Source organism: Coregonus lavaretus (assembly GCF_964263955.1).
Source record: "Coregonus lavaretus genome assembly, chromosome: 4".
In the NCBI taxonomy this organism is placed as follows: Eukaryota; Metazoa; Chordata; class Actinopteri; order Salmoniformes; family Salmonidae; genus Coregonus; species Coregonus lavaretus.
Window position 1 is genome coordinate 68,734,692 of NC_139991.1, and position 20,115 is coordinate 68,754,806.

Here is a 20,115-nt window from a genome sequence, read left to right on the forward strand (position 1 = left end):
AGTGATGGCTAGAATCAGCTGGCCATTTTAACATGTGGGAATGGAAAAAAATACCTGGAATGTAAAATAACATAACAGGTTCCATTCTGGAACAGTATAGACATAGCCGCAGGAAGTAGGGGTGCTGAGAGTGCTGCAGCACCCCCTGATAAAACGAAACGTATAATTCCCCAAAATGTGTGAACTAGGCCTTTATTACTCCTGTATGAGCAGAGAAAAATTCTCCTCAGCACCTCCCCCATCAACAAAAACACTACTCAGCAGCTTTTGCAGTTTTCGGTTCTGTTCCCTGTACCTGTTCCAACACCTGGTGAGAACAAAATAATATTTTTGAAAGAACATAATATATACAGTGCCTTCGGAAAGTATTCAGACCCCTCGACTTTTTCCACATTTTGTTTCATTACAGCCTTATGCTAAAATGGGTTTTAAAAAATTCCTCATCAATCTACACAAAATACCGTATAATAACAAAGCGAAAACAGGTTTAGACATGTTTGCTAATTTTATTAAAAATAAAAAACGGAAATACCTTATTTACATAAGTATTCAGACCCTTTGCTATGAGCCTCAAAGTTGAGCTCAGGTGCATCCTGTTTCCATTGATCATCCTTGAGATGTTTCTACAACTTGATTGGAGTCCACCTGTGGTAAATTCAATTGATTGGACATGATTTGGAAAGTCAGGGAAATCGGAAAGAGGTATCCTGCATGTTTTCAAGTTAAAAGTCTCCATTCTCTATTACTCCTCAGTTGAGTTTACTTCATATTTAGGTAGCTAATGTAGTGGATTTGTTTGCCAGCTCAAGTCTAGATAGCACTCGCTGTATTATGCCTACAACAGTGAAGTTTCAGTCCGCTAGCTGTATCTCTACAGCATGGGCATTTCTCTGCATGCACCTTTTCTATTATTATTCTATGTTACATTATTCCTGGTAGATACTACTGGTTATGATTGCAGACAGAGCCCAGAGAATGGGATGGTGCAATATTGAATTAGTCATATTTTGATGTTTGGGGAATCTATGAATTATGTATTACCACTGGAGTCTTTGCCACACTTTTTTTATAGAATATTTAGAAATGTATTTCATCACTCAAAATCTTGCCAAAGCATATTCTGTAGGAGGGGTTAATATGAATTTAAAATAATTTTACATGATTTAGATGAATCGAGTCATGAACATGGACTTTGAAATGAACAAGGGAGAGGTTCAACGTAGGCCAAGACTGGCATAAGCTTATTCCCACACTTTAAAATAACTTTGTTGCAGTGGTCTTAGGTTGTCTCCAAATATAGGCTATTCCCTCCATCGTGACACTGCTGCCCAGCTGAAGAGCTTGTGATCTCCATGCAGCACCACAGCACCATGTGCCTTTGGAAAAGCACCCCTCAGTCTCAGAAGATGCCCTTCTGGAGGCATGCAGCCATAGAGTCATAATAGCCTAATGTAAGCCTATTTGCCTACTAGCCAAATAAAGTGCAGATTATGCATGATGCCTGCAACTCATCATTCCAACATATTTGAACATTTAATTCATCCTTCATTAAATTCAGTCAGTCAGTATGTCATCCATTCTGTCATTTGTCTGAGTTGCAATAGGAACTAAATCAAAGGGAATAGAACAGTCTTATCCATTTGTTAATTGAAATCCATGTGTATTCAAAATTATCTAAATTCTCCAAAGTTCTTTACCCTATCACTTTAATAATTCAAGTTTAATTTAGGCCTATCCAAATAAAAAAAATTGGCCTTCAACTTGCAGGCATTGCAATTTAGGCTATCATTTTGGGTACTGGTGTCTTTGCGGAATAATTTTAGAACTCTATTTGTCTTTTAGGCCTCCCCTTAAAAAGAGACCCTAGCTCACAGGCCTCTACATTTTAAACAAAATAGTTGAAGAAGCACATGCAGTGGCTGATAGGGAAAACAGATCTGGCAATAAGAATAGATTAAACATAGTCTTGACCATTTGGGACCCCTTGGCTATTTTGCTCAGGACAGGTTATAGCCAAGACTTAATCAATATTTTGTTTTGTCTCATTTATTTATTTGGATATAGATTCTGCGTGATGGGGTTGTGCAATGCAAATGGCTATAACAAGCCTACATACAGAGTGGAATTCGCAAATACAACAGTCAAAATGCCTAATATAAGGCTTACAGTCTGTGCTCCCAAATACTGGAAAAAGTGTGATTCATTAGGTTACATGATCACCACAGTAGCCCCACATGGCTATACAAATACATTATGCAATTATATGGCCATTAAATAACACACAACAGCATGGCATATTTAGATAGTGGAATAGGCCTAGCCTAAATCTTATTTACTTTCTATTTTGCAGCCCAGGCGGTTATTCTAGACAAGGCTCTTCTGTGTCTTTATAGTATCATTCTCACAAAAGTCATTTGCTGAAGGCCCAAGCCTATACTCCGCCATCTACTGGTATAACGTCGTTATCGCATGCCATTCTAAAACAAGCTCTAGGCTTTTATTTTGGAAATTTTACATTTTAGTCATTTAGCAGATGCTCTTATCCAGAGCGACTTACAGTTAGTGAGTGCATACATTATTTTTCATTCCCCCCGTGGGAATCGAACCCACAACCCTGGCGTTGCAAATGCCATGCTCTACCAACTGAGCTACATCCCTACCGGCCATTCCCTCCCCTACCCTGGACGAATTGCACGCCGCCCCATGTGTCTCCCGATCGCGGCCAGCTACGACAGAGCCTGGATTCGAACCAGGATCTCTAGTGGCACAGCTAGCACTGCAATGCACTCAGCCACTAGACCACTGCGCCACTCGGTGCACAGTGGTCCAGAAGCTGCAAAGCAACTCTAACGTCTGGGCTAAAGTTGCTTGATTGACTAGCTAACTTCGACTAGCTACGTTCGGTTCATGTCCTTTGCAGATGCCACATTCCTGACAAAAGTTTGTATGTATAAAAAAGATCTGTAACCGAATAAAGGGAGATGTAAAATAAGAATTGAACGTGTAAATGTTCATTCATAGTCATAACATAGGGTTTGTACATTTACAGATCTAATTTCACGGTTACGTTTCATGTTTCACACATGGCTTTTCTTACTATCCTAACAATTTACTTATGGATTTTTTATGATCCTAACGATACGTACATTCAACCGTTTGGCAGCTATCTGGCTCCATATCGTTTCCCTGATCACTCCGACACGACGTAAATGCGGAATAATAACCTATGATTGTCCCGCCTACTTCCTGGTGCAAGTCCAGTACTTCAAATTTATGTCATAGAATTCACGAAAACGTGGTCATTTAAGAGATAAGTAAAATTATATTCGTATTCGTGGATTAATTTACTTCTACCTGATGCCTTTTATGAAGGTTTTCGATAGCGGTTTTTTAGTAATCGAAAACCTTCATAAAAGGCATTGGGTAAAGCTAAATTAATCCACTAATACGAATAAAGTTTTACATATATCTTAAATTACCCAATTATCATGAATTTGATTATATAAGCTTGATGCCCCTTCAAAAAGAGTACCTGACTTGCACCAGGCGGGACTTTCATAGGGTAACGTTATATATTTTCTAACACGTCTGCCCCCATAATTTAATCGAGCATCTGAAGCAATTACGCAATTTTAGTTCTGGGTTTTCAAGATTTTATTAACACGATCCACAACACACATCACTGTTGTTGTTTTTAATTGCCAGTAGAGGGTGGTATTTCCATTGCATCCAAAGATCCAGGATTGGGTATGTGCAAAATTACTTTCTAAAATACAGGCTGTTGTATTGTGCCTGTATTCTCTGATTTGGTTCGTGAAAAATCTGGCATATTCTATCAAACCTGGCATAAATTAGTCGACTGTTCTTGATTTTAGAAAGGGGAATGCATGGTGCTTGTATCATATGAACATTCGTGTTTGATTACTTTGTGGCATCTCCCACCCCTTCCTTACCCTGTCAATCCCTTCACAATCAACCTGCGACACCCCAAGCTTCCGACATACAGTATTTCCTTTTCCTCCGTCAAGGTCGTGCTAACACTCACAGCTCTCTGTGAGGCCGTGCTACACCTGGGACTTCCTGTCTGCCCTCCGAGCCAATGTACACTCCGACAATGCAGCGCAAGACACTGGGAATTCCATTTCTTACACACACGCATCTACACATTATACCGACTCACACACCCACAAAGGATTCCAGCTGCACAATCCCACCCTTCTCCCGCTTTCTCCTCCCCCTTGTCCTTTCTTCTCCTGAATTGCATGCCCCTGACCTGCTAACAGTTTATAACATTCTTACCGTTTAAAAAATAAATAAAGTTGATCATAATGATGATAATAGTGCATTTTATTCATATGTATAGTGTTTTTCCAGGTCCCAAGGGAACAGAAAGGTCAGCATTAATGCATCACATTGAACATTGACATGAAAAGTCTTTGAAAATCAAGGTGAAAGTATTTTGCTAAACTTGGTAACAGTTGCAAATGTAAGACGTTCTACCTCAATATTGACAACATGACCCTTGAAGCAAGAAGAGAATGCCACCCTGGAATATAAAAAATAAAAAAAGCTGGTTTCTGTAAAAACACAAGTGCCTCTTCTCATGACACTTTAAGGTCAGACTTTTCAGACTTGGGTTTCCTGGTAAATGTTTAATTTATTCATAACAGTAGCGGAAACCTAAGTATTTTTTGTTGTTGTTGCTCTTGTAGTATGGGTGGGAAGTACCAATGCTAGTAATTGCAGCAGTGGTCGTGGAAATCCTGGTGGTATTAGTGGCATGCAGTAGTAGTGGTGGCAGTAGAAGTAATCATCCTTGGCATCACAGCTGACATCAAGTATTCATCGGCATGGTGTGGGGAGGTCAGTGTGAATAGTTAGCCACAGAGCGCGGGGGAGAGTGGCGGGTCTGAGAAACAAGGATACAGTGTGTGGTATTTGTGAAGCGGCTGCAATGTTTGCCATGTGAAACTGGGCCTGGACGCCGTGTACAAACCTACAGGAACTTGAACCGAGGCCTTAACCCTAGCCCACAGTTCCACAGCAAACAACACTGTCAGATGGGTCTCTCAGTCCCACTAGTCTCTTTAGTGAATCCTTCCCCAGTCCGCTTCAGGGTGTTCCACCTGCCTCTGTTCTGGGTCCCATTGTAAAAATCTGATTCACTGATTTGTGATTGACAATGTGGACTGTATCATATTTGTACATGAATATCTAGTAATGATATCTATACAAAATAATACATTTTAGACTGTAGAGTAATCAAATCACAGACTGTGTGTTCTGGTAAACAGAAAAGTGGGACACAAAGTTGTTAAGCATCAAATTATGGGGACAAAATATCACGCACATTTTGTTTTTGTAGAAACACATATATTTTCATGGCATTTGTGATTTTTTACAAGAGGCACTTTCAATATAAGACATTTAATGAATATATGAATCAGAATAAAGTGATATAAATTAACATATTACAATCTCGGTCCACTATTGTTTATATTCTGTGCACCTCGAAAAAGGAGGTAATATCCAAAACATGTCACTCCATCGTAAGTGAAGTCTGTACAAATAGAGACGATACAAGGCAGGCATATATACCTAATGACAAACAAATCAACAATGCCTAACTGTACAAAGTATAGTAAATACATATTTACAAGTCATCACTACAATAATTAAACATGAATAACTTACAAAGGTTCATTTAAAACCTCTGTGTCCATAACAATAATGATTCATATTTCAGAGTGTAAACCATGAACACCTGTGCATTTATATTCTTGCCCATCAAATTTGATAGGAGGTCCACTGATAGAGATAGTTGTAGAATGCACACTATCGCCCACAGATCTGTCACTTACTGAACAGAAGCAAAACAGACCAGTGAAAAGGGCTATAAGGCTATAAAGACCTTTATCAGAGGGGATGCTATGTAAACGTCTCTGTGAGATTGCCTGTCTGATTTTCAGTCTAACCTTTCTCATTGGGTAGTTATAAGTACAGTCCCACAGAGTACAATTCACCATTCCAAACTACAGTAACACAGAAGCAACCCCCAACTGTCTTCTAAAGTCAATCAGTCCATCACTGAAGTTATATGGAGGTGCTTAATTTTGGGTGTGGGTGAAGACCAAACCAAAACTGTTGGATTATGGGGGGAGTTACCACCAGTGAGAGAATGAGAGAGAGAAAGTGTTAGGTACACAATTAGGCAGCTGTAAGAATAAAACAGTTCACTACATCACATTAGTGTCCTTCCCCCAGCTGATGGAGCCTTCCGTGTGGGGCGAGGGCAGGAGTGAGGGCTGATGCTAAGGAACACAGATTGGAGACAGGGCAAGGGTGAGTACTGGGGTAAAGAGACTACTGCAGCAGTTAGGGAACAGGAAACGTTTTTGGAAGGAGACAGTGAGATTAGGGCAAAGGTGAACCCTGGAGTCGAGGGCTGGAGTCAGGTCAAGGGCAAGTTCTTGGGGCGAGAAGTGCTAGAGTTTAGGCATGGGGCTCAGTGGGTGAAGGTATGGATGTCGTTAGGCAGACTGAGGGAGCCCGGGGAGGCAAGCCCTTGACTTTGGCAGCTCTGGCTGCAGCGGCAACGCTGGATCCACATGACGCTACGGGTAAAGTCCTGCCTACCTCCGGGGCAGCGGAAGTGAAGGTTCACCGTGCGCGTCAGAGAAGGAGTGCAGCAGCTGCCGTCGGCACACAAGCCACAGGAACGAGGACGATACTGGCGCGCCGTAGAGCAGCCAGTGAACTTGATCCGGACAGGTTTGCGAGGACGTATTGTGCGTTGGCACTTCTTCCCTTTCTGTAAGAGGAATGGGGTCACAGGTCAAAATACATACACCCTGACCGCACAGGAGGTTGGTGGCCCACCTTAATTGGGGAGGACAGGCTCTTGGTAACGGCTGGAGCAGAATTAGTGGAATGGTATCAAACGCATGGTTTATTTTCCATTAGCTCCGTTCCAGCCATTATTATGAGCTGTCCTCCCCTCAGCAGCCTCCACTGCCTGACAGGTGGATATCTGTGAATTACACATGGTAAAATTCCATAACCTGTCCAGTGGTCAATTTATAGTAGTGTAATTCCCATTTGTTGATCCTGGACCATTATGTTTCTTGTCATTGAAAAAGTGTGCCCGTTGATTCACACATTGTCCATGCCTTACCTTGAGAGAAGGGGTGAGGGCAAGATCACATTGCCGGATCTGGCACAGTCGTGTCTCTCTGGCCAACCGACACTCAGCGTTGCTACTGGTTACTCGGCTGGACACGCCCATCCCACACGTGGCTGAGCAAGGAGACCAATCAGTGGTTTGCAGGAAGCAGGTTGCGGGAAGTAAGGCATGGGACTGGGGGGAGGAGATCCACTCTGTAAGAAGAGAGGGCCAAACATAGAGCTATGAGGAACACCATTCTCCTCTGGCTGATACAAAACATTACAAATGTATATTTCATAACAAAAAAGAGAGTATCATTATGTACCTTGATACGAGGCTCCAGCACTTGAGTCCCAGGGGGTGGGAGCCATGAGCAGCTCGTTGCTGGCAAGATCAGGGTGCTGGGGTGGGGAAGGAGGTGGAGAGTGGTCAACCTCTCTGGAGTCCTCCTCGATATGGTTGTCATCGTCACAGAGCCACTCCTCGCAGCAGCGGCCTGGCAGCCTGGCCAGCCGGGGCCGGGAGCAGTGCCAATCTGGTAGTGGCACCTGGTGTGGGCACAGGGGCATGCAGCCGACCACGCCGTCCATGCAGCTGCACTGGTGCTGGCAGCTTGGCTGGAAGTCCTCCCCGTGTTGATAGACCCGGCCGTTCAGCTCACAAGGACGACCCATTGCCTCAGCTGGGACAGGAGCAATGCAACAGAGGCAAGATCATTTTTGTACAATCATTGTCGTTTTTGTACATATCATTATATTCATTAGAGTTAGCATTATCAATAATATTATCAGTGCCAATCAGAAGGTGGATAGGAAATGTCAATCATAGCATAAGTATGTCCAGTCCCACCCTCCTTAACCCGAGGCCATTTCGATGTCCATGCCCTTACCTCGACACAGTCCTGTCTCCGGGTCTCCTCCAGACCCTAGGTGGCAGTGCAGGCCCTTGATGTGGTCACAGGGCTGGCTTGGGCTGCAGTCCTGGTTGTACTGCCTAGCGCACACCTTACAGCAGCCGCAGGAGTCTGTCACCCAGCTGACGCCCGGTGGGCATGAGGGCGGTGAGGAGGGGCACGAGCACTGCGGCGGGCATCCACCCTGCACCTGGGAAACACAGCGAGAGGATTGAAAGTTAGTGTGTGTGTGTGGGGGGGGGAGGGGGGGAGGGGGGCACTGCAGGGCACTGAGGAAGGGCATCCCTTTGGTGCTGGAAGCCCCCACAGACGAGGGCTTGTGCAATGCTTGAGTAAATATCCGGAGGAGAAAAAATTGTGGAATCAAGTGGATACCTAGAATAAGGTTACCCAAAGATCTAAAGTCCTCTTGGTTATCCACAATCAAAAACTCTTACCGGTATTTCAGATAGATTAATATACAGTATGCAGATCAAATATCAGCTAACACTGAGCAGAAATTCCTGTCCAAATTCTCTGATTGTGTACCCTAATATCCTAATAATTAAACTGTGATTGTACAAAGGAATTTGATTTAGAACAATGCTTTCATTCAACCCGGCACCCTGTTCTAATCTTGTTAGGACACATTTCTTCTTCTACCTTTCAAAGCATGATTGTTACACATCAGCTTGGAGCGACCCAGACTAGATCATCAAGCTCAAAAGCATCAAACAAGCCCTCAATTCTAATGTTTTTATGGAAATGAAATTGACTCAATTATGAATTAGTTCAAAGATCCCTGTCTCATTATTTCAGTTAATAGATGGACAATTTAATATGCATAATTTGAAATGAATGTGACCACAATATTCACTTGCAATTTCTCAATTTAAATATTAAGGATGTCATTGTATAATTTTTAAAGAGCTTATGGTGAAGCATGTAGAACCTGATGATGTAAAGACATTCATTTGAATGGAGAGTGGTAAAAGCACACGTATAAAACACTTTTAAAAGTACTTACCAGCATGACAGTGCAAGATAGGAACACCACAGAGGAGATGCTTGCTTGTCGCATCATTGTCCACAAAGAAAACGTGATTTTCATGGGTGCGTAAAAAATATGAATACAAAGTTCTCCCAATATGTCAGCTAGACTCTTCACTCTCAGGGCTAGCAGTGTCGAAAGACGCAGTGATCAAACCAATGTGAAGAAGAGGAGCTGTTCACTACTTAGAAATGATATCTCCCTGTATCTTCTCATCTATCCAAAGGAGATGTGGGTGAGCCCGTCTGTTTTTGTGTTTTCTGAGGAGAAAATTCAAGTTCAACTTGATCCGTTTCTATGGAGATGGCAGTAGTCAGCACAGCTCGACTCAGGCTCTTTGCAACTTCATTAAGAGATTTTCACAGTGGCTCCCCATTTTATAGAGGCTGCCAGACGTCATCACAACCTCTCTCAGATGCTAGAGAGGGCAAAGGGGGGCAGGGAGGGAGATTAGGACAGACGGACAGACAGACAGACAGACAAAAGGGGGCAGGGAGGGAGACGAGGACAGACAGAGACAGACAGACAGAGGGGGGCAGGAAGGGAGACAAGGGCAGACAGACAGACAGAGGGAGGGGTATAGGAGGGCAGCCAGACAGACAGACGATTTGGACAAATTAAGTCAGAGGGTGTTGGGTGGGAAAAGAGCAAGACAAAGTTAACTGCATTCTTGGGAAAGGGCTTGTAAGTAAGCATTTCACGGTAAAGTCTACACTTTTATTCAGCCCATGTGACAAATAAAATGTTATTTGATTTGATTTTGACGTGGGTATGGGTGGATTGTGGGTGGTGGTGTTGTTTTGGACAGGGAGGTTGGGGTGTTTAAAGCAACAGGAAAAAGGCCATATTGAGATGAAGGTATCTAAAGAATCTTGTAATGCATTTTCCAACCATTTGAGGCTCCTTGTTTGTTTCTAGATGACAGAGGTTAAAATGTCAGTGAAAGTGTTCTATTGTGGCACAGTGATAGTGAGTGGGTTGTAAGAGAACAATACACTGGATAAATATCTGATCTGACAGCATATAGGAAATAAGTACCCTCTTAAAAAAAAGTGTTCCAAAGGGGTTCTTCGGCTGTCCTCGTAGGAGAACCATTTTTGGTTGCAGGTAGAACCCTCTATGGAAAGGGGCATGCGAAAAGGGTTATCCTATTTACATTTTAGTAGACGCTCTTATCGAGAGCGATTTACAGTAGAGAGTGCATACATTTTCATACTTGTCCCCTGTGAGAATCAAACCCACAACCCTGGTGTTGTAAGCACCATGCTCTACCAACTGAGCCACATGGAACCCACATGAGATCAACCGTAGAACCAACCCTTTTAGGTTCTAGGTAGCACCTTTTTTTCTAAGAGTGTAAATTTTTACATTTTAGTCATTTAGCAGACGCTCTTATCCAGAGCGACTTACAGTTAGTGAGTGCACAAATTTTTTCATACTGGCCCCCCGTGGGAATTGAACCCACAACCCTGGCGTTGCAAGCACCATGCTCTACCAACTGAGCTACACGGGGCCCATTGTAGTGTAGTAAGATGAAACCTATCTTCTCCTTTTGTTTCACACTTAGAACATAAACGTTCACCTATCAATGGTTACAAAGACTTCGGAAATGAGGAAAGGAAGCCAAGTATGTACTGTATGTACAGTTGAAGTGGGAAGTTTACATACACCTTAGCCAAATACATTTAAACTCAGTTTTTCACAATTCCTGACATTTAATCCTAGTAAAAATTCCCTGTCTTAGGTCAGTTAGGATCACCACTTTATTCTAAGAATGTGAAATGTCAGAATAATAGTAGAGAGATTTATTTCAGCTTTTATTTCTATCATCACATTCCCAGTGGGTCAGAAGTTTACATACACTCAATTAGTATTTGGTAGCATTGCCTTTAAATTGTTTAACTTGAGTCAAACGTTTCGGGTAGCCTTCCACAAGCTTCCCACAATAAGTTGGGTGAATTTTGGCCCATTCCTCCTGACAGAGCTGGTGTAACTGAGTCAGGTTCGCAGGCCTCCTTGCTCGCACACACTTTTTCAGTTCTGCCCACACATTTTCTATAGGATTGAGGTCAGGGCTTTGTGATGGCCACTCCAATACCTTGACTTTGTTGTCCTTAAGCCATTTTGCCACAACTTTGGAAGTATACTTGGGGTCATTGTCCATTTGGAAGACCCATTTGCGACCAAGCTTTAACTTCCTGACTGATGTCTTGAGATGTTGCTTCAATATATCCACATCATTTTCCATCCTTATAATGCCATCTATTTTGTGAAGTGCACCAGTCCCTCCTGCTGCAAAGCACCCCCACAGCATGATGTTGCCACCCCCGTGCTTCAAGGTTGGGATGGTGTTCTTCGGCTTGCAATTACCCCCTTTTTCCTCCAAACATAACGATGGTCATTATGGCCAAACAGTTCTAATTTTGTTTCATCAGACCAGAGGACATTTCTCCAAAAAGTACGATCTTTGTCCCCATGTGCAGTTGCAAACCGTAGTCTGGCTGTTGTATGGCGGTTTTGAAGCAGTGGCTTCTTCCTTGCTGAGCGGCCTTTCAGGTTATGTCGATTGATTTGCACTTTTCGCACCAAAGTACATTCATCTCTAGGAGACAGAACACGTCTCCTTCCTGAGCGGTATGACGGCTGCGTGGTCCCATGGTGTTTATAATTGCGTAGTATTGTTTGTACAGATGAAGTGGTACCTTCAGGCATTTGGAAATTGCTCCCAAGGATGAACCAAACTTGTGGAGGTCTACAATTTATTTTCTGAGGCCTTGGCTGATTTATTTTGATTTTCCCATGATGTCAAGCAAAGAGGCACTGAGTTTGAAGGTAGGCCTTGAAATACATCCACAGGTACACCTCCAATTGACTAAAATGATGTCAATTTGCCTATCAGAAGCTTCTAAAGCCATGGCATCATTTTCTGGAATTTTCCAAGCTGTTTAAAGGCACAGTCAACTTAGTGTATGTAAACTTCTGAACCACTGGAATTGTGATACAGTGAATTATAAGTGAAATAATCTGTTTGTAAACAATTGTTGGAAAGATGACTTGTGTCATGCACAAAGTAGATGTCCTAACCAACTTGCCAAAACTATAGTTTGTTAACAAGAAATTTGTGGAGTGGTTGAAAAATGAGTTTTAATGATTCCAACCTAAGTGTATGTAAACTTCAGACTTCAACTGTGCATTGAGAAACAGTTATGCACACACACGCTGCCCTCACGGATCACACACATCACTCCAAAACTCCCCCCCCCCCCCCAACAAACACGTTCCAGGAAACAAAGATTCCCTGGCTTTAAAGCCTGCTTGTTTACACAAGGCCAAAAGAACATCTCCATTGTCAAACCTGTGGGGACGTTACCTAAAAACGGTCCAAAAAAAGTGTTTATGTTTGACTTGAGCAGGAAGTCCTAGCGTCAGTCAGAGCTCGGCTAGTCACTGTTATGAAACACAGGAAATGTAATTTAGCACATCTTAGTCAGGAGAGCAACTGAAAGGCCAGGTTGGTTCCTCTGACTAATGCCTCTCACCGCGGCTGCAGACAGTCTGTCAGACTGGGCCCGCTCTCCAACCAAACCACCAGGACATCACACACACACGGTACATATCTCCAGCTCGGGCCAGTGACACGCTCGGCCTGGGATCAAGCCTCAAAATATGAGAGCGGGGTCATCATGCTCAGCGAGGGTGAGAGGAAGAATTTCCGTTACAAAAGATTATGAGAAACGCGTTGTGGTGTACATGCATTGACAAAATTAGGTCACAGTGGAAGCTATTTGAGTGAATAATACCGTGGTAGTATAACATTAATCCTTCTACACCCCCCCTCCCCCAGTGGCGGTTGTCCCACTGGCTATCCTAAGTTGAATGGAATGTAAATGTAGGACAGTAATTGTAAGGTAAGGGGTGAATATGAATCATGTCTATAGATATACACCTGAAGGAAAATCACATGCACCCCTAACATCCAGCTGGATAGAAAAATGCAAGTGACTTGGCAAGTCTACAAACACTATGTCTTGGGGAGGCGGAGGTGAAATTCTGTGTTTGTGAGTGAGTGTGTGCATGTGTGTGTGTTAGATGTGTGGGTCAGATGCACATGCTGAACATTCCATCACCCATAATCAATCCAAGCAGGAAAAGGGGGTTGCTATAGAAATGCATTTATTAATGTCTACATTCGTTTTTTGACAAGTATATTATATTATAACACCTTAATGCATACTTTAAATTATTTAAACAATTATATATATATAAAAACATATTCTTTAAAGATTTTTTTGGGAGAGTACTAATGTTACTGTCCCCACTACAACAAATAAATACCTAACTGTTGTACTTGAAACATTTAATTGAAATACTGTAGAACTCAGTGGAGGCTGCTGAGGGGAGGACAGCTCATAATAATGACTGGAACGGAGCAAATGGAATGGAAACCATGTGTTTGATACCATTCCACTGATTCCGCTCCAGTCATTACCACAAGCCCGTCCTCCTGTGGTAGAACTCCATTCATTCCTATGGAGGACTGCACCTCCTGGGGAGTGCCAATATGGCCGACTGGTGGCTTCAAAGCCTCTCATTGGATATTACATAGCGTCCGCAATCCAGGGTTTATATACATCATTGGTTTCAACACAATCATACATTGTCAGTCGTCCAGACAGACACATCCAGGGTGACAGTCAGTCCAGGTAAGGAGGGTCGAGTCCATACATCACCAAGAGTTTCACAAGCCTCACAGCTGAGAGATGACCAGGTGGACCCAGGGTTTAGATAGCACACACCTGTGTGTGTGTGTGTGTGTGTATAGACCTCTTTTAGTGCTTGCAAACTGGTGTGTTCACCGGGTGCAGCACACTAAAAATCTACTGACTTTATTTCCTGGGCCACAATTTAACACCCTTGCAACATGGTATCCCAACCACTTGTTTTCTATGTAAATGTTCCACCCCCACAAAAAGCTAATTCCTCCTCCTCTGTTTTACATCACAATACAAGGACAACAACAAAACAGATGGGTGGGAAATTACCACGGAAACCACTGATTGACAAGTCTGGTCGGTGGTGTTACCAGACAGAGGACGTATTTGTGACAGGCACAATAACCCCCCTCCCCAAAAGAAACAAAAAAACGCCCTCAATCAAATTATCACCCCCAGTGATTTCAACATGGTTTGCGAGATGGAGCAAGGACCAACAAACGGACATAGACCAGTTAGGAAACAGGCTGTTATGTTTGGGATGTGGAAAAGAGGGCCTTTCAGTCTCCCTGATGCTGACCTTGGTTTGAGTGGCGCTATTTATGTGTAGATAAGGTACTGGGGCCTGAAAAAGAGCTACGTATTTTGCAAATAGTCTGGGTAGCCATGTTTAGCTGTTCAGGAGTCTTATGGATTGGGGGGTAGAAGCTGTTAAGAAGCCTTTTGGACCTGGACTTGGCACTCCGGTACCGCTTGCCGTGCGGTAGCAGAGAGAACAGTCTATGACTAGGGTGGCTGGAGTCTTTTACAATTTTTAGGGCCTTCCTCTGACACCACCTGGTATAGAGGTCCTGGATGGCAGGAAGCTTGGCCCCAGTGATGTACTGGGCCATACGCACTACCCTCTGTAGTGCCTTGCGGTCGGAGGAGTTAGAGTTATGGTCAGATTTGCCAAATGGAGGGCGAGGGAGAGCTTTGTACACGTCTCTGTGTGTGGAGTAAAGGTGGTCTAGAGTTTAACATGCTGGTAGAAGTTAGGTAGAACGGATTTAAGTTTCCCTGCATTAAAGTCCTCGGCCACTAGGAGCGCTGCCTCTGGATGAGAGTTGTCCTGTTTACTTATGGCCTTATACAGCTCATTGAGTGCAATCTTACTATCAGCATCGGTTTGTGGTGATAAATAGACAGCCACGAAAAATATAGATGAAAACTCTCTTGGTAAATAGTGTGGTCTACAGCTTTCATGAGATACTCTACCTCAGGCAAGCAAAACCTCGAGACTTCCTAAGTATTAGATTTTATGCACCAGCTGCTGTTTACAAATATACACAGACAGCCACCCCTTGTCTTACCAGAGTCAGCCGTTCTATCCTGGCGATGTAGCGTACAGTGAGGGAAAAAGGTATTTGATCCCCTGCTGTTTTTGTACGTTTGCCCACTGACAAATACATGATCAGTCTATAATTTTAATGGTACGTTTATTTGAACAGTGAGAGACAGAATAACAACAACAAAATCCAGAAAAAGGCATGTCAAATATTTTAGAAACTGATTTGCATTTTAATGAGGGAAATAAGTATTTGACCCCTCTGCAAAACATGACTTAGTACTTGGTGGCAAAACCCTTGTTGGCAATCACAGAGGTCAGACGTTTCTTGTAGTTGGCCACCAGGTTTGCACACATCTCAGGAGGGATTTTGTCCCACTCCTCTTTGCAGATCTTCTCCAAGTCATTAAGGTTTCGAGGCTGACATTTGGCAACTCGAATCTTCAGCTCCCTCCACAGATTATCTATGGGGTTAAGGTCTGGAGACTGGCTAGGCCACTCCAGGACCTTAATGTGCTTCTTCTTGAGCCACTCCTTTGTTGCCTTGGCCGTGTGTTTTGTGTCATTGTCATGCTGGAATACCCATCCACGACCCATTTTCAATTCCCTGGCTGAGGGAAGGAGGTTCTCACCCAAGATTTGACGGTACATGGCCCCGTCCATCGTCCCTTTGATGCGGTGAAGTTGTCCTGTCCCCTTAGCAGAAAAACACCCCCAAAGCATAATGTTTCCACCTCCATGTTTGACGGTGGGGATGGTGTTCTTGGGGTCATAGGCAGCATTCCTCCTCCTCCAAACACGGCGAGTTGAGTTGATGCCAAAGAGCTCGATTTTGGTCTCATCTGACCACAACACTTTCACTCAGTTCTCCTCTGAATCATTCAGATGTTCATTGGCAAACTTCAGAAGGGCCTGTATATGTGCTTTCTTGAGCAGGGGGACCTTGCGGGTGCTGCAGGATTTCAGTCCTTCACGGCGTAGTGTGTTACCAATTGTTTTCTTGGTGACTATGGTCCCAGCTACCTTGAGATCATTGACAAGATCCTCCCGTGTAGTTCTGGGCTGATTCCTCACCGTTCTCATAATCATTGCAACTCCACGAGGTGAGATCTTGCATGGAGCCCCAGGCTGAGGGAGATTGACAGTTATTTTGTGTTTCTTCCATTAGCGAACAATCGCACCAACTGTTGTCACCTTCTCACCAAGCTGCTTGGCGATGGTCTTGTAGCCCATTCCAGCCTTGTGTAGGTCTACAATCTTGTCCCTGACATCCTTGGAGAGCTCTTTGGTCTTGGCCATGGTGGAGAGTTTGGAATCTGATTGATTGATTACTTCTGTTGACAGGTGTCTTTTATACAGGTAACAAGCTGAGATTAGGAGCACTCCCTTTAAGAGTGTGCTCCTAATCTCAGCTCGTTACCTGTATAAAAGACACCTGGGAGCCAGAAATCTTTCTGATGGAGAGGGGGTCAAATACTTATTTCCGTCATTAAAATGCAAATCAATTTATAACATTTTTGACATGTGTTTTTTCTGGATTTTTGTTGTTGTTATTCTGTCTCTCACTGTTCAAATAAACCTACCATTAAAATTATAGACTGATCATTTCTTTGTCAGTGGGCAAACGTACAAAATCAGCAGGGGATCAAATACTTTTTTTCCTCACTGTATATCCCGCCAGCTGTATGTTATCCATGTCGTCATTCAGCCACGACTCGGTGAAACATAAGATATTACAGTTTTTAATGTCCTGTTGATAGGGGGACTATATCTAATAACCAGTAGTGCAATAATAACAACAGGACTATATCTAATAACCAGTAGTACAGTAATAACAACAGGACTATATCTAATAACCAGTAGTACAATAATAACAACAGGACTATATCTAATAACCAGTAGTACAGTAATAACAACAGGACTATATCTAATAACCAGTAGTGCAATAATAACAACAGGACTATATCTAATAACCAGTAGTCCAATAATAACAACACGACTATATCTAATAACCAGTAGTAGAATAATAACAGCAGGACTATATCTAATAACCAGTAGTGCAATAATAACAACAGGACTATATCTAATAACCAGTAGTGCAATAATAACAACAGGACTATATCTAATAACCAGTAGTACAGTAATAACAACAGGACTATATCTAATAACCAGTAGTACAATAATAACAACAGGACTATATCTAATAACCAGTAGTGCAATAATAACAACAGGACTATATCTAATAACCAGTAGTACAATAATAACAACAGGACTATATCTAATAACCAGTAGTGCAATAATAACAACAGGACTATATCTAATAACCAGTAGTACAGTAATAACAACAGGACTATATCTAATAACCAGTAGTACAATAATAACAACAGGACTATATCTAATAACCAGTAGTACAGTAATAACAACAGGACTATATCTAATAACCAGTAGTACAATAATAACAACAGGACTATATCTAATAACCAGTAGTGCAATAATAACAACAGGACTATATCTAATAACCAGTAGTGCAATAATAACAACAGGACTATATCTAATAACCAGTAGTGCAATAAAAACAACTATACTGTATCTAATAACCAGTAGTGCAATAATAACAACAGGACTATATCTAATAACCAGTAGTACAGTAATAACAACAGGATTATATCTAATAACCAGTAGTGCAATAATAACAACAGGACTATATATAATAACCAGTAGTACAATAATAACAACAGGACTATATCTAATAACCAGTAGTACAATAATAACAACAGGACTATATCTAATAACCAGTAGTACAATAATAACAGCAGGACTATATCTAATAACCAGTAGTGCAATAATAACAACAGGACTATATCTAATAACCAGTAGTACAATAATAACAACAGGACTATATCTAATAACCAGTAGTACAATAATAACAACAGGACTATATCTAATAACCAGTAGTGCAATAATAACAACAGGACTATATCTAATAACCAGTAGTGCAATAATAACAGCAGGACTATATATAATAACCAGTAGTGCAATAATAACAGCAGGACTATATCTAATAACCAGTAGTGCAATAATAACAACAGGACTATATCTAATAACCAGTAGTGCAATAATAACAACAGGGCTATATCTAATAACCAGTAGTACAATAATAACAACATGACTATATCTAATAACCAGTAGTACAATAATAACAACAATACTGTATCTAATAACCAGTAGTACAATAATAACAACAGGACTATATCTAATAACCAGTAGTGCAATAATAACAACAGGACTATATCTAATAACCAGTAGTACAATAATAACAACAGGACTATATCTAATAACCAGTAGTACAGTAATAACAACAGGACTATATCTAATAACCAGTAGTACAATAATAACAACAGGACTATATCTAATAACCAGTAGTACAGTAATAACAACAGGATTATATCTAATAACCAGTAGTGCAATAATAACAACAGGACTATATCTAATAACCAGTAGTACAGTAATAACAACAGCAGAGTTTGTGTAAACATATTACCTAATACCATACAATGAGGCTATACAAATGGGCAACATAAATAGCAAGTATTACACATAGAAATGACACTAAAGATAATAATAGCCAATACTAATAACAACTTCCGCATATAACATTGTAATAGCTACGTAGTGATATACAAAGCCAAGCTAAACAACAACAACAACAACAACAACAACATACTTTGTGTTCATGCATCCCATGCACATAACTCCACCCACGATAACACATCAAGCTCAGGGGAATATTTTACACTTGAAAGAGCATGCAACGGCCCCGACTGGCCAGTGCTGGGCTAGCTATGAGCATCTGACCAATCACAGTATGAATGATGAAAGCATGGGAAAGGTGTGGGTTGCATGGGGATAGTCTGATTGGCTGAAGCCACGAGTTGGAGGTGATCGATATCGTTCACGTGAGGGGGAGAACTAGACTAGGTGGCGCCAGCCAGACATAAACAACAACACACACGGTGGAAATTAGTACCACAGCGCCCTCGGCAGGGAGATTCTGTAACAGGGCCTCTCTGTGTAGATAAGGTACTGGGGCCTCTCTGTGTAAATAAGGTACTGGGGCCTCTCTGTGTAGAAAAGGTACTGGGGCCTCTCTGTGTAGAAAAGGTACTGGGGCCTCTCTGTGTAGAAAAGGTACTGGGGCCTCTCTGTGTAGATAAGGTACTGTAGCCTCTTTGTGTAGATAAGGTACTGTAGTCTCTCTGTGTAGATAAGGCATTGGGTCCTCTTCATGTGTAGATACGGTACTGGAGTCTCTCTGTGTAGATAAGGTACTGAGAGAGAGAGAGAGAGAGAGAGAGAGAGAGAGAGAGAGAGAGAGAGAGAGAGAGAGAGAGAGAGAGAGAGAGAGAGAGAGAGAGAGAGAGAGAGAGAGAGAGAGAGAGAGAGAGAGAGAGAGAGAGAGAGAGAGAGAGAGAGAGAGAGGCTATTTGTGGCGGGGGAAAGTCAAAGGACAGTCCGGCCTCTGGGAGGTTGGTGTTAAAGCTGTGTTTAGGGAGAGGGACTCTGCGATTGATTGGGATGGAGGGATAGAGATGGAAGGAGGAAGAGAGCAGACGTGTTCCTCCCGTGAAGCTGTTATGCCCGACAGTGAAGGACTGAAGGCCCCAAAATTCCCAACTTTTTTGTGTGTCTTCATGAGTCCCTCATTTAGCCTCACTTCAGGGCAGAAAACATATTCTGTGAGTAGGAAAATCACTGCAAGCTCCAAAATTAACTCCTTAAATATGTATCTTCATTGCATCACCTTCGATTTCTAAACACCGCGACCAATCTTGCATCAGTAACGGTGCTTCTATGATATTGTTCAGAGGCGCACTGATGTGGAAAATATGTGACGCTCCCGCCAAGACTACCGAGCAACTGTTTCTTCACCGGAATTTCAGGGGTCACTTAAAATACCATCGGCAGATA

The 20,115-nt window shown here is 42.3% G+C and overlaps 1 protein-coding gene across 1 annotated transcript; it reads right to left on the minus strand.

Annotated features, from left to right (window-relative positions):
• Positions 1-6,505: 6,505 nt before the first annotated feature.
• On the minus strand, positions 6,506-9,168 carry ccn1l1 (cellular communication network factor 1, like 1; the record flags this gene model as incomplete). The annotated part of the gene is made up of 5 exons (XM_084160567.1): positions 6,506-6,811; positions 7,175-7,377; positions 7,491-7,847; positions 8,055-8,268; positions 9,085-9,168. 5 exons carry the CDS (start codon positions 9,166-9,168, stop codon positions 6,506-6,508), a joined length of 1,164 nt encoding a protein of 387 aa, XP_084016693.1.
• Between the last annotated feature and the right edge of the window lie 10,947 nt (positions 9,169-20,115).